At 43.6% G+C, this 15547-nt stretch overlaps 1 protein-coding gene across 9 annotated transcripts in view; it reads left to right on the top strand.

Annotated features, from left to right (window-relative positions):
• Nucleotides 1-15547, top strand: part of CTNND2 (catenin delta 2) — a 918973-nt gene that overhangs the window by 566310 nt on the left and 337116 nt on the right. For all 9 annotated transcript variants that reach the window (XM_077491861.1, XM_077491860.1, XM_077491866.1 and 6 more), the window contains exon 13: nt 9878-10061. In XM_077491861.1, coding sequence (XP_077347987.1) covers nt 9878-10061 — 184 coding nt within the window. The remainder of the gene's footprint in view (nt 1-9877; nt 10062-15547) is intronic.

The raw sequence follows: 15547 nt of genomic DNA, 5'->3' as shown, positions 1-15547 counted from the left end.
CTCCCCTCCCATCCTCAATCTGCATGTCCAAAACCGGATGCTCTTTTAGTCAGTTCCCTGACCAATAAAAGTATTTTATATTTCTGAACTTAACAACCTTAACCAGTTAAACACTTGCACATATAACAATGGGTATTAGAAACTTAAGCCGCCATAGGTCTTATTCCAAAGGTATCGCAGGCAGGTAGGAATTTCAGTCCCCATCTCAGCCCAAGAGACTTATCTCTTTAATCGCCCTTTAGGGGTTCAGCCCACCTTCAGGAAGTTCACATGTAAGTTCAATCCAATCTCCCCATATTTTCATGAATTTACTAGCACATCCTCTAGCTTCATATGTGAGTTTGTAAGTAGGCAGTACCTGATTGATTAGACTTTTGCATTGGTTTAGGGGAATTGGCGTGGAGTATATCCATTGCAAAACCACAGTTTTCCTGGCATAATATAATAGGAAGCTTAAGAATTGTTTTTGATAGGAGCCTAACTCCACATCCTTAAAGACTGGCAATATACACCACTTTGGACTGTAAATAGTTGCAATAAAGTGAGATACTTGTGACCAAAATGGTTGTATTTTTTTTGCAGCTCCAGGGCATGTGGAGTAGATCACCTGTATGCTTATGACATTTATGACAGATAAAACTGCTTAGTTTTTGCATACGAAAAAGCCGCCAAGGAGTCTAGTAAATTCTATGTAATTGTAGTAAATACGTAATTGTATCATTCAGTTCCTAGCGGAAATTGCAGTGACAAAATACGTATTATGGAGTTCTTCCCAATTGTCATCTGAGAGGTCTGGTTTATCTGCCATCCAATGTTTTTTTAGGGTCTGTAATTGAATGGAGTCGTGTTGCCCCAACAACTTAGGCCGCGTACACACGGGCGGACTGTCTGCCGAAACTAAGTTCGTCAAACAGTCCGCTCAAACTTTTGAATGAACGAACTTGCCCACACACGGCACTTTTTGAGCGGACTAAGTTCGTCGTACTAAGTCCGCACAACTTTTGAAATGAACGGACTCGCCCACACACGAGGAGGACAGTCCGCTCATTTCGAGCGCGTGTCAAAGTAGGCGGGGCCCGCGAAGGAGACGTCGCGGGCTCCGCCGCCTGGAATGGACTTAAAGGGGAACCCCAACGCCGGAAAAAATCGGCGTGGGGGTTCCCCCAAAGTCCACAACAGACCCTTGTCCGAGCACGCTACCCGGCCGGCCAGGAAAGGGGGGCGAGCGAGCGCGCCCCCCCTCCTGAGCCGTACCAGGCCGCGTGCCCTCAACATGGGGGGTGCCTTGGGGAAGGGGGGGCCGCGCGGCCCCCCCACCCCAAAGCACCTTGTCCCCATGTTGATGAGGACCAGGGCCTCTTCCCGACAACCCTGGCCGTTGGTTGTCGGGGTCTGTGGGCGGGGGGCTTATCGGAATCCGGGAGCCCCCTTTAATAAGGGGGCCCCCGGATACCGGCCCCCCACCCTATGTGAATGAGTATGGGGTACAATGTACCCCTACCCATTCACCTGTAAAATAAAAGTACCCAAAAAAAACACAACACATGAGATAAAATATTTTATTGCACAGCTCCGGGGGTCTTCCGTCTTCGGGGGTCTTCTCGCCGGACTCCTCCGCTATCTTCTTGTAGCTCTTTTGCTAGCGGAGGAGTCCGGCTTTCTTCCTCCCCGCCGCCGGCCTCTTCTCCTGACTTCGGGGGTCTTGTCCCCCTCTTCGGTTCTTCTGCCGGGCCACCGCGCCTTCTTATAGCTCCAACCCATGTGACATATACCATGTGACACCACCCCATTGTCACTATATAAGTGGCCGCGCAGCGCGGCTCTGGCATTCCGGCCGGAGAGAGCGACGTGTCAACATCTCCTGGAGAAGAAGAAGAAGAAGAAGAAGAACTGAAGGCGACAGCGGCGACAGAAGACCGGGCCACCGCCTGCAAAAGAGCTATAAGAAGGCGCGGTGGCCCGGCAGAAGAACCGAAGAGGGGGACAAGACCCACGAAGTCGGGAGAAGAGGCCGGCGGCGGGGAAGAAAGCCGGACTCCTCCGCTAGCAAAAGAGCTACAAGAAGATAGCGGAGGAGTCCGGCGAGAAGACCCCCGAAGACGGAAGACCCCCGGAGCTGTGCAATAAAATATTTTATCTCGTGTGTTGTGTTTTTTTTTGGGTACTTTTATTTTACAGGTGAATGGGTAGGGGTACATTGTACCCCATACTCATTCACATAGGGTGGGGGGGCGGTATCCGGGGGCCCCCTTATTAAAGGGGGCTCCCGGATTCCGATAAGCCCCCCGCCCACAGACCCCGACAACCAACGGCCAGGGTTGTCGGGAAGAGGCCCTTGTCCTCATCAACATGGGGACAAGGTGCTTTGGGGTGGGGGGGCAGCGCGGCCCCCCCTTCCCCAAGGCACCCCCCATGTTGAGGGCACGCGGCCTGGTACGGCTCAGGAGGGGGGCGCGCTCGCTCGCCCCCCTTTCCTGGCCGGCCGGGTAGCGTGCTCGGACAAGGGTCTGTTGTGGACTTTGGGGGACCCCCACGCCGATTTTTTTCGGCGTTGGAGTTCCCCTTTAAGTCCATACCAGGCGGCAGAGCCCGCGACGTCTCCTTCGCGGGCCCCGCCTACCTGGAGACGTGCTCGAAATGAGCAGACTTTTCTCCGGGCGGGAACAGTCCGCTCATTTCGAAAGTACAGCGGACTGGCCCACACACGGGCGGACTGTCCGCTGAAACCAAGTTTCAGCGAACAGTTTTACGGAAATTCCGTAAGACTTTGTTCGTCAAACAGTCCGCTGAAACTGTCCGCTGAAGCCCACACACGAGCGGACTGTCCGCTGAAACACTGTTCAGCGGACAAAGTTGGGCGAACAGTCCGCCCGTGTGTACGCGGCCTTATAATAAGTGGAGATCAGGCCTGCATGCTCTGGTTGTATTAGTGCCCCCTCTAAGGGAGAGTTTTGAAAGAAAACATTTCTAATGCCTAGTTGGGACATGGCTGCATGTTTTAGTTGAAGATACTTAAAACTCCATGTGCCAGCTATCCCAAATTCCTGCCGTAGTGTTGGAAAATATTTAATTTGACCTTGGATATATAAATGATGTATATATTTTAATCCCCTTGTAGCTCAAAAACAGGCATCAGGTAGGTCATAGAAGTGAGAAAATGTAGGGTTATACCATATAGGATGGTTAGGGGATATAGAAGCTGTATCATCTGGAACCAGAGGGAGGCACTGTCCATATATCCTAAGGGAGACCTTTATTATATCTGTGCCCTAAACATCTCTATTCGTTTTCCAAAATATTACGTTATTTAGAGCTTCATAAGAGGAAAGCAGGGCTGCCTCTGCTGCCGTAGCAGCATTATCTAGCTGTGGATGTAGACCAGTTGTGAAGCAAAACAATAAAACCTTAAATTTGGTAGTGCCAGTCCCTCCTGAGTTGTAGGTAATTGTAGTGTGTTCAAAGCTATTCTAGGGTTCTTAGGAGAATAGAATTGAAATGTCGATAATAGGGAATACATTTCTTGGAAGACTTTTTTGGGTATATATACTGGGCTGTTTGCAAAATATATAAAAACTTGAGCAAAAACACAATTTTAAATAGATTTATCCTATCCATTAATGTCAATGGCAGGTTTGCCCAGCTGGTTATTTTGTTCTAGGCATCTAGGAATCTAGGCACGGTAATGCCGCATGCACACGATCGGATGTTTGGTCGGAAAAATCTCTGATGGTTTCCCCGATGGAATTCCAACGGGATTTCGCTCAAGCTGTCTTGCATACACACGGTCACACCAAATTCCGACCACCAAGAACGTGGTGACTTACAACACATACGATGGGACTAGAAAAAGGAAGTTCAATACCCAGTAGCCAATAGCTTCCATCTTCTAGTTGAATCTGATCATGCGTGAGTTTTTGCGTGTCAGAATTGCATACATACGATCGGAATTTCCGAAAGTTTTTCCGTCGGGAAAATTAAGAACATGCTCTCAAATTTTTGCTGGCAGGAATTTGGCCAGCGAAATTCTGATGGAGCATACAGACGGTCGCATTTTCCGTTGAAAAGCTCTCATCGGTCTTTTGCTGGCCAAAATTCCAATCGTGTGTAGGCGGCATAAGAGATTATTTATAATATAGTTAGAAATCGGTAATTGTATTGTAATTTCCAAATATTTAAACACTGAAGTAACCTGTAACAGGCATTCCAGGGGGAGATCAAATGGGAGACTAGGGTCCACAGGGAAAACACTGGGCTTGGTCCAGTTCACTCTGAGACCAGAAAAGTTTCCAAAGTTACAAATTAAACGGAGCGTTATAGGGATTTTAACCTGGAAATTAGATAGATAAAGTAATATATCATCTGCGTAGAGAGATATGCGTTCTCCTAATGTGCCGATCCTCATACCCTGCATATCCAATGATGACCTAAGGATCCTGGCCAGGGGTTCTATAGCGAGCGCGAATAATAGTGGTGATAGTGGACATCCCTGTCGAGTACCTCTGGGAATTGTGAATGATTTAGAAATTATTCCATTAACCCTAATGCGGGCTGGTCATACATTATTCAAATCCAATTGAGAAAATTATTTCCAAACCCAAATTTTTCCAATATGTAGAAGAGATAAGGCCATTCGACGGAATCAAATGCCTTGTGAGCATCAAGAGATACAACCGCCATGGGGATCGACAATGTGTTAAGAGATTGAAGGTTTGTAAATAATCTACGTATATTACTATATGTAGATCTCCCTGGAATAAAGCCGGTTTAATCTGAACTGATCAGTGTTGTAACTACTGAATTTATGCGGGAGGCTAAAATTTTAGATAACATTTTTAAATCCGTGTTGATTAGGGAAATTGGCCTATAGGATTTACAGTAAAGGGGGTCCTTATTGGGCTTAGGGATTAGTATAATTATGGCCTCCTTCATAGATTGAGGGAGGCTTTTCTGTGTAAAGATAGTGGAATAAAGTTTATGTAGTCTTGGTAACATGACCTCCCTGTGTGTGTTCCAGATACCACTCAAAGGCGAATCCATCCGGTCCCGGAGTCTTATGTTTAGTGAATTTTTTAAGGGCCTACTCAATCTCCTCTATGGAAATAGGCACTTACAGCATTAATTGTTGTTCTTCTGACAGGGTAGGGAGAGTTATAGAGTCTACATATTCATATAGTTCTGGGGGGGGGGGGGGTATAGTGAGCTTGAGATTTGTAAAGGTCTGAGTAAAATTATAGAAAGGCTTCCATGATCCTCACCCGGGAGGCATGAAGAGTGGCTGAGCTATCATAGACACAGGAAATAGTGATGGGGTCAGGTATTGGTTTGGCTAAGAAGGCGAGAAGCCTCCCATTTTTGTCTCCTATGTCAAAAATCTTCGTTTGCTTTTTTAAGGTTTGAAACTCCAATCATACAGTATAAGCTCCTCTTCACACTGCCTTAAAGGCATCCCATGTAATCAATTCTGGTACTTAATGGGCATTCTCTTGCCAAAATCTGGTTATAGTGTCCACACAGGTGCATAGGACCATCGGTTCCTTCAACCAATATGGACTCATGCACCAAACCTGGCCACCTGAAGGCCCAGACTCTGAAGGTAATCTCCAGGGGAGAGCGATCAGAAAGTGCCCTCGGCAGATAAGACACTCCCTCCACTTTCTGTAAAGTATCTCGAGAAGTAAAAAACATATCTAGTTGGGACAGAGATTTGTAAGACTCCGATGCACAGGAAAACTCCCTCTTATCTGGGTGTTTCCAACGCCATATTTCCGTTACATCATAGGCAGCTGTCCGTTCTCTTAATGCATGGGATTGTGGTCTAGCACATTGGAGTATGTCCATCTCCGTATCCATGAACCTATTGAAGTCACCCCCTATAATGAGGTGACCTTGCACCATAGGAAGTACTGCAGACATACAATTCTCTAGTCTTTGTAACTCAAAAGGTGGCAGGATATACACATTTACTATGGTATACAGTACCGCCATATACTTAAACGCCAGAGCAACATAACATCCCTGTGGATCAGTCTTAACCTCCACTACTTGAATCGGTAGAGACCTGAGAATCAGTATAGATACTCCTCTAGAGTAAGAGGGGTATGTTGCATGAAAAGCATGGGCAATGTGTTTTTTTTTCAAGGCCATAACCCTAGATCCCACTAGATGAGTCTCTTGAAGCAATATGATATACGATCCTGTGCGTTTGAGATAGTAAAAGACCAAAGATCGCTTAATTTTTGAGTTTAAGCCTCTCACGTTCCAAGTAAGACACCTAAGACCCATTTTTGGGGAGAAAGGACAATAGCTCAGAGAATATTTTATTACACTCTGGACCATCTAGATGTACCTGTGTTTACCATGGCACAAGCTATCATTTCTATAAGATGACCATAAGAGCAGCAACTCATTGTTAGTATCCCTTTGAAACATCTGTGCAGTGTGAAGAAAAAAACTCAAAACAGGAGGAAAAGAAAAACAAATAACTACAAACTTCCCCAACCCCCCTCCCTGCTCATTGCCCCAAACTTCAATGAGCTTTATCCCAGTAACCATGAGAGTAACCTGAGAGGTGATCAAAAAGATCCCTCAGCTAAAATTGTATTAGTTCCATATAGTCTATTGAGGAAAAAAAGGGGTGGAAAAACTTAGTATTACCAAGAGAAAAGAAAAGAAAAAAAAATGTAAATGTCATATCAAGCAACATTAGCACCTTCATAGGGTAAAGTTGTACATCCTGTAAAAAGGTCTTATTGGAAGTTTCCTTCACCCAACTGATACTAATGCTGGGCATAGATCGAATATGAAGTGCATTGATAGTCACTGTTCAGTTACATTGGCAGAACACCTATTCCCGTAAGGACGTCTCTCAAGGGGTAACACTCTAAGCCCTTGTACACACGGTCGGAGATTCCGACAACTAAATGCGATTTTGTCCGAAACTGTTGCATACACACATGGTCGGACAAAGTTGTCGGAAAATCCGACATGATTACGTTATTTAATTTTGACGGGACTACGTTCACGCTAGTAGCCAATAGCTTTGGTGTAGGAATTTGATCTGGGCATGCGTGGCACTTTGTCCGATCTAAAATCTCTACACATGATCGGAGTATGTCCGATCAGAGCATTTTGTCGGAAAATTTTACCAACAAGTTGGAAAACTTGGTCCGTCGGATACTCCGACGGAAACAGCCCGATGTAGACCACACAAAGTCGGAATATCCGACAAAACGGTCCGATCGTACACATTCCATCGGAATCTCTGACCGTGTGTACAAGGGCTAAGTCATTGCCTATGCAGAAGAATCAGTGTCCAAATATCACCTCTTCTATTCTTCTGTGTTCATCGGGTAATTCCGTTATGCCCTTGAGAGTCTTGAAAGGAGAATTATAAAAAGAAAATGGGAAAACAAAAGGGAAAAGACAAACCAACAATTCCACCTCAGCTATTGCTTGTTAAACTTGAACCAGGTTAGGTAACTGCTAAATCAAAGCTCCATAAAAGAAGTATAAAGACTTATCCATCGAGCCAGTCAGAGGCTTCTGAGGAAGATAGAAAAAATTGGGCTTTGCCATCATTGATGACCCTCAATTTGGCAGGGTATAGCATGCTGTAGCTGAGCTACTTATCTCGAAGGCGCCTCTTCACCACAGTAAAAGACACTCTTTGTTTCTGCGTGGCGGCAGAAAAGTCTGGAAAAATCTATATTTTGTTACCATTGAACTTGATATCAGAGAGATTTCTGTCTGTACGCATTAGGAGCTCCTTGCCTCTGAAATGTAATAGCTTCGCCAGAAGAGGGCGCCCCCTTCCACCTTCCTGGTGGAAGGGGGCACATAGGGACTCTGTGCGCCCTTTCAATAGCGAACAAAGAGGATAGATTCTCCAGCCCCACTAGCGATTTCAGACATTTTTCCAGAAACAATTCAGGTTCTTTGCCTTCAGATCCTTCCGGAAAGCCAACAAAACACCAAAAAGCCAATCTCTGCGCATGCGGTCCTCCAAATCCCCCAATTTCATAGTTTGTTCCTTTAAATCTTGTTGCTGCATTCGTAAACTAGCAGACATGGGTTGCATAGAATCGTCCATATCACTAATGCGTTGCTCTGCACTAGAGATCCTGGAGCAAATTTTTTGCATGTCATGTTTAACAATTGAAAGGTCTAGTCTGACTGATTCGATCTGTGTTGTCAGCGAGGACTGGCACTGTTGGATAGCTTCCAAACCATGTTTGAGAGTAAGCTCCTCTTCCCCTTAATTGTCCTCTCTGGCTCCCTCCGCCACCATAGCTGGCTGTGAAGGGCCCCCAGGCTCACTATCCTCTTCCCATCTGCCTTCTTCTTCCCGTGGATCTGATTCCTCCACTTGTGGGACCACCGCCGAGGCTGACAAGCATGGGTTCTGTGGGGAATCAGAGAAATGCTCCCTTATAGTGGTTGGCGGTTTGTATTTCTTGGTAAGAATAGCAGGCTTTTGTGTGTGGTCAGGGGAGCGGGACTCATCGATCTATGGTTGTTTGTCCTTCGGCGGCTTCTTGCAGGAGGAAGAGGAGCTGGCACCATCTTTGGATCTCCCGTGGCCTGTGTTAGTTCATCGGCTTTTTTATGTCCCGCCGGTCCGTTCCGAACCATCTTTCTGGGCTCCGGGTAGTCTTGGATATATACCCGATTCCTTGGTATGGTCAGAAGGGGTGATTCGTGTCCAGATGCTTTTCAGGATCTATAGGTGCCGGATTAGCTCCTTAGCTTTGCTGCCTACATGTCCGCTGCTGACCACCCCCCCCCCCCCCCCCCCCACCCCAGCAGTAGAAACTTTGGTTCCAGAAGATAGCCCTGACCCTGGGAAGGTATGCACCACATAGATGTGCTGGTGAGCATTTAGTACATCTTCCACTTTCTGAGCCTTAGAGCTGCAGTAATCGGTTCACTCGCTCTGAAGCTTTTTTGAGCATTTTTACCCCCCTGCATTGTAACACTTTTAAGGTTTTCTTTTTAAGTGATATGTTTCCACTTATTGGTCCATTTGCTGGTTTTCAAGCATCTCCCTTGCTACAGGGTTATTGTACACCCATGGTATCATTTCAATTATAGTCATCCTGTACAAATATGTGTTTCTTGTAATAGCTTTGTAACCGCATGCCCTGTATAAGTAAATATTTTGAAAAGCTTCTTGAATAAAAAGTTAACATAAAAATAGTGGATCCCATTGTTTTAATGCGTGGTAGCCACACAGATACAGAATGGAATGATGTCTCTCACATAGCGCTGTAATAAGCATTACAATGTTGTGTACACATTTCTTTCCATATTAAAAGTATTTGTAGTTTTTAATGGTCTTATTGGATCTGCAATAGGATAAAATCTTATGGCGCGTACACGCGATCAGAATTTCAGCCAGCAAAAGACCGATGAGAGCTTTTCATCGGAAAATGCGACCATGTGTATGCTCCATCGGAATTTAGCTGGCCGAATTCCTGCCAGCAAAAATTTGAGAGCATGTTCTCAATTTTTCCGATGGAAAAACTTTCTACCGGAAATTCTGATCGTGTGTATGCAATTCCGATGCACAAAAACTCACGCATGCTCAGAATTTTGTGTGACCGTGTGTATGCAAGACAGCTTGAGCGAAATCCCTTCGGAATCATCAGAGCTTTTTCCGACCAAAATTCAGATCGTGTGTACGCGGCATTAATGATTTTATTTTGGATGTGTATAGCCATTTCAAATTGCAAGCAGCTTTTTTAAAGTGCCAATCAAATGTAGAGCTTGGAGATTTCCTGTTCTTTTTGTAGTTCACATGTGAAAACTAAAATAAGAAAATAATATACATTTAAATTGAGTTATTTTCTATTATTGTGCACTGTTTTATTGCATTTAGGAGTTCTGTGGAACCTGTCTTCATGCGATGCACTTAAAATGCCAATTATTCAAGATGCCCTCGCAGTGTTGACCAATGCAGTGATTATCCCTCATTCAGGGTGGGAAAACACTATCTTACAGGATGATCGTAAAATACAGTTACATTCATCACAGGTGCTGCGAAATGCCACTGGGTGCCTAAGGTAAGTTAAAAAAAAAAAAAAGAATGTTGAAGTGTATGTAATATGTGTATTTATTCTATGTTTTAGCTGTATTATGTAATCTGCTGCTATAAAAATAAGTTTAGAATAAAAACCAACATGAAATATTGCATACAGTATAAAACTGGCTGCATAGTTTTTTAAATATTGTTGCCACTAGTAATGTTAAATGTAAACCAATAGTCCCATGACTTCAGAAGCCACAACACCGAATGGTGTACAACTCAGTCATAACCAGGGCTGCAGGGGTTCATGGGCTCTTGAAGTCAGGGGACACAAACAGGACTTACGTAATTTTTACCAGCTTTGTAACAGAACAGAGAACTATTTCTTTCATTTGCACTTTCTTCCCTAATGTTATATATTGTTTGTGTCTTTAGCACAATTATGAAATTGGAAACTTTTTTCCACATTTATTAAAATTAGTACTTTTGGGCCTTGTCTATGTTTTTTTATTTTATTTTATTTTCGTTGTCTTTTTTTTTTTTTTTTTTTTCAAAGACAATTTTTGTTTGAAAAGAGTATACAATATAAACAGTCGTCATACAATAAGATACAGAAGCCTTTGGTAGAACAGCTTGGCCTTGTTCAAACAGTTACAAAAATAAGTAACTGGATGGACTGGTGTCTTTATTCAACCTTACTAACTATTTAACTATGATCTTTCATAACTTTTTTCCTATTGATATATTAACCTCTTTAGGACCGCCCGCCCACATTGTACTGTGGATGGGTGGCTCCTACAGGCACAGCAGGATGTTGTCAGCAGGTCCCAGTCAATGATTCATGACCAGGACCTGCTAATTGGCTGTGTCCAATGACAGTCCAGAACCCGGTGTTGACAAACAACACAAGGCTCTGTACAGGGGGAACAATCCGTTTGTTTCAGGAGAAGGAACAAAGAAATTTCTAGTAAAAAGCAGCACATGGTCATGGCCTGCAGCAGCATGTGAAAGGATGCTCATCGCAGAGCTCCTGCGGTACATTTTCTTTTGATCCTTCCCTCGTCATCCTACTCGCTCCATACCAACCACGACTCCTGGATCTACCCAGACTTGTCACCATCTTGCTCGGAGCAGATGATGACCCGTAGGGGTGAAAAAGATACCAAGATCATAGCAGCACTGGAAGCCCAAGATGGCGCCGAACTCCCTGAGCCACAATACGATCCACAAGGTACAGAAAAGCTGAAAGGGGGTAAATCCCACAAATCTTCCAAACCCCAGGGGAAAGAGCAGTCCAAGGACATGCTATACTATACCCAGAAACTGATGGGTGCTGGCTGCTCCTCACTCCTTGATGCTCAAGCCTTCCTATGTGATCCTGAGCTTGCTGACCAAGAGGGGCCTAGTGCATTGGATGATACTGTTCCCTTAGAGACTTTCCCTATACCAACCTCAGATATTTTTAGCATGCCCACTGATGAAACTGCACAACCCACACTGAGTGAAATATTGCAAGCAGTTCATACATGCACAGCCACTGTGGTTGATCCTAAAGAACACTTTGGGGGTCGTAAAAAAGAAACAGTTGTCACCCCTGAAAAAATCAGAGAGAGAACCACAGTCAGTGATTTGGATGATCAGCTACAGTGCCTTGAAAAAGTATTCATACCCCTTGACATTTTCTACCTTTTGTCATGTTACAACCAAAGACGTAAATGTATTATAATGGGATTTTATGCGATAGACCAACACAGAGTGGCACATAATTGTGAAGTGGAAGGAAAATGACGATGAATGGTTTTAAAGAAATAAATATCTGAAAAGTGTGTCGTGCATTTGTATTCAGCCCTCTTTACTCTGATACCCCTAACTAAAATCTAGTGGAACCAATTGCCAATTGCCTTCACCTGATTAGTAAATAGAGTCCATCTGTGTGTAATTTAATCTCAGTATAAATTCAGCAGGCCCGTGAAGGCCTCAGAGGTTTGTTAGAGAACCTTAGTGAACAAACAGCATCATGAAAGCCAAGGGACACACCAGACAGGTCAGGGATAAAGTTGTGGAGAAGTTTAATGCAGGGTTAGGTTATAAAGAAATATCCCAAGCTTTGAACATCTCATGGGGCCTTGTTCATCCTATAATCCAAAAATGAAAAGAGTATCGCACAACTGCAAACCTACCAAGACATGGCCGTCCACCTAAACTGACAGGCCGGGCAAGGAGAGCATTGATCAGAGAAGCAGCCAAGAGGCCCATGGTAACTCTGGAGGAACTGGAGAGATCCACAGCTCAGATGAGAGAAGCTGTCCACAGGACAACTATTAAGCCCCATACACACTATCAGTTTTTCTGCTCAGTTTTTCCTTCAGATTTACCAAAACCATATAATATGAGGTCAAACCTTAGGAGTTTCAATTTGTATGTGATTAGGCAGGCCCTTGCACTACATGATTTTGGTAAACCTGAAGGAAAAACTCAGTAGAAAAACTGATAGTGTGTATGGGGCTTAGTCGTGCACTCCACAAATCTGGCCCTTATGGAAGAATGGCAAGAAGAAAGCCATAAGACATGTATTCAGCCACATGTCTTTGGTAAAAGAAATGTCAATAAGCGTATATTTATTGGTTTGCGCAAACGTTATAGCGTCTACAGACTAGGGTACATTTTCTGGAATTTACGCAGCTTTTAGTTTATGACTGCCTATCTCATTTCTTGAGGTGCTAAAATGGCAGGGCAGTACAACCCCCCCCCCTCCCCCATATTACCCCATTGTGGACAGACACCCTAAGGAAATTGCTAAGAGGCACGTTGAGCCCATTGAATATTTCATTTTTTTGTCCCAAGTGATTGAATAATGACAACATTTTTTTTTGCAAAAAGTTGTCACATTGATATATTGCTCACACATGCCATGGTTATATGTGGAATTGCACCCCAAAATAAATTTTGCTGATTCTCCTGAGTACGGGATACCACGTGTGGGACTATTTGGGAGCCTAGCCGTGTACGGGGCCCCCGAAACCAAGCATCGCCTTCAGGATTTCTAAGGGTGTAACGTTTTGATTTCTTTCCTCACTACCTATCACAGTTTTGAAGTCCATAAAATGACAAAATGACACAACCCCCCCCCCCCCCCCCCCCAAATGACCCCATTTGGAAAGTAGACAGGATTGCTTTTACATGAAAGCTGACCGCTGGCTGAAAAGAATGATACCAAGATGATACCTAAACCCACAGGCATCATTCTGATATAACATTCAAAGTCCAGAAACATACCAGTACGTTGTTGGTCCTTGGGCATATATTGTAATCTTTTTTTTTTTTTCATGCAGCCTGTGGGCTGAACGAAAAAAGAGATTAATCGGTGGGTATGCCCACCATTAGAATACCTCACTTCATCTACCCACTTCTAATGATGGGCATACATGCACCATTTATATATGCCAAAGCATGGGGGCATCCACCCCAAAAGGTAGGAGCAAATTGCTCCTCTACCCCTGCTGCCCCCATGCTTCGGCACATATGCTCTTTTTTTTTTAACTGTGGTAGTGAAATCAACTCCTACAGCGCTGGAGTCACGGCTTTATGTATCGTGGGCAGGGCAGGACTCCGGGTGCTGGGGGCCCCTGGGCTTGAGTCACTTTCGGGCTCTACCTTCTATATTCATTTGTCGCCATCTGGTGCCGTAACAATATAATCGATCCAATCGTTATTTGAAGTGACAAGCTACTTTTAAAAGGTGACTTGTACCGTAGACAGTGTTACATGCTTAAAAAAAAATAATAATCTATTTATATGACCACTGATTGAAGCTTGAAAAGCTTTTTTCCAATAAATAAATAATGATTAAAAAAGTTCAAAGTTATCATGTGTTTATTGCAATGCACAAATGTCTTGGTCAGAATGAGAATAAAACACTTATTTACCTGGAAAACATATTGAAAAACAAACAACTACCTTGTAAGGTTGCAATCATAAGTCCTCATGCACACGGACGGTTTAAAAAACTGGCTGCAAAGCTAACTTCGACGCCTGGAAAAATTGGCGTTAAAAGCGCAATTTTTACCACGTTTTGCATTGGCGTTTTTGCGCGTTTTGCAAATTTTTCCGCAATTCGCATTTTTACAGCTCTAGCTCTGCGCCACGGAACGCACTGGTCCTGGGGTTTTTTTTACAGCTTAAAAACGCCTTTGCCATTTGCAGCTCAAAAACGCCTAGGTGGGCATGAAGCCATAGACTAACATGGACAGGTGTTTTTAAGCTGCAAAAAACGCTCAAAAAAGCAGCTGTAAAAACGTCCGTGTGCATGAGGACTAAAAATGTCCGTGTGCATGAGGACTAACAAATGAATTGCAAGAATATAGCAAAATAACTCATTGAACAAAGTGCAAGATAAATTGTGTGTGTGTGTAGTACCTAAGTGAGTGTTGTAGTGAAAAATCTTAACTATGCACACAAATTAGAAATGTACAGTCAATAAAATAAAATAAAAATAGTACACTATCATATCTTAAGAAAGCATTACATCAACAACAGAATCCAGAGGCTGATCATTTAAAACAACAATAGGCAAGGTAGAGAAAGAAAAAGAAAGGTGATCGGGTTATGACTTCATGCATATCATCTCATTTTAAAGATATTAACATAGTATTTAGAAGTGGCATCTTCTGGATTTCTTTGCAGCAAAGTCTTTGATCTAATCAGTAAAATCCAGTTTTTACGTAGAAGGTCACTCTCAATTGACATCAGAGGGAGATGATTTAATTTCTGCTGTACAATTGTGGATCTTAGTCTATTTTTTTCTAGTTTCAGTTTGGAGAAACTGCGCTCCCCACTTGCATTTGTGACTGGTAATGTCAGGTAAAGTCTGAGAGCGACATCCACATTTGGGAAGATGGTCTGTAGTTTTCTTTTTTTTAATGCACAAAAGAAGTTCCCTAGCAGATGATGGCTCATCATGACAGATTAATTCTTTGAACTGGATGATTTCTTCACAAAATAAATTTTTCAGGTCAGTGTGGTATCTCTTCTGTAGATCTGCTGTTTTTTTACAAAGATGTTCTGCAGAGAGGGCAGAGATGTTGTCCAGGAAACCAAAAGTGCTGTTGAGGTCATTATAGGACTGAAAATGGCGATCAAGTTTAGCCAGCAGCCTATCCATCACAACTAGAAACACACCAGATGAGAACTGTTCTCTTCCTGATAAGTGAACCTCAGGTGTTGCAGACTCATCCACATGAGTCTTGCGTTTTCTTTGTCTTTGTGTGTCTTGTTTGTATGTTGCTGAAACGGTGGGAGACATTTTGCTTGGTCTTCAAATACATCAAATTCATCTCTCAAACCAACAATATATTCCCGCAGTGACCTCACCAAATCAACAGCATTGCACAGGTCCAGATCCACAGCTTGAAGTGCAACACTTGTCCCATGAAAGCGTTGTAGAACATAATTCCACATAGTGCAAAGAAAAGCAGTCTCAAGCCTGTTCATTTTTTTATGCAGTGACCAAGCATCATTTTGTGT

This window comes from Lithobates pipiens, unplaced genomic scaffold (genome assembly GCF_037356315.1).
Source record: "Lithobates pipiens isolate NorthernLeopardFrog02 unplaced genomic scaffold, aLitPip1_a1.2 Scaffold_19, whole genome shotgun sequence".
Lineage (NCBI taxonomy): Eukaryota > Metazoa > Chordata > Amphibia > Anura > Ranidae > Lithobates > Lithobates pipiens.
This window is presented reverse-complemented; position numbering and strand designations above follow the sequence as displayed.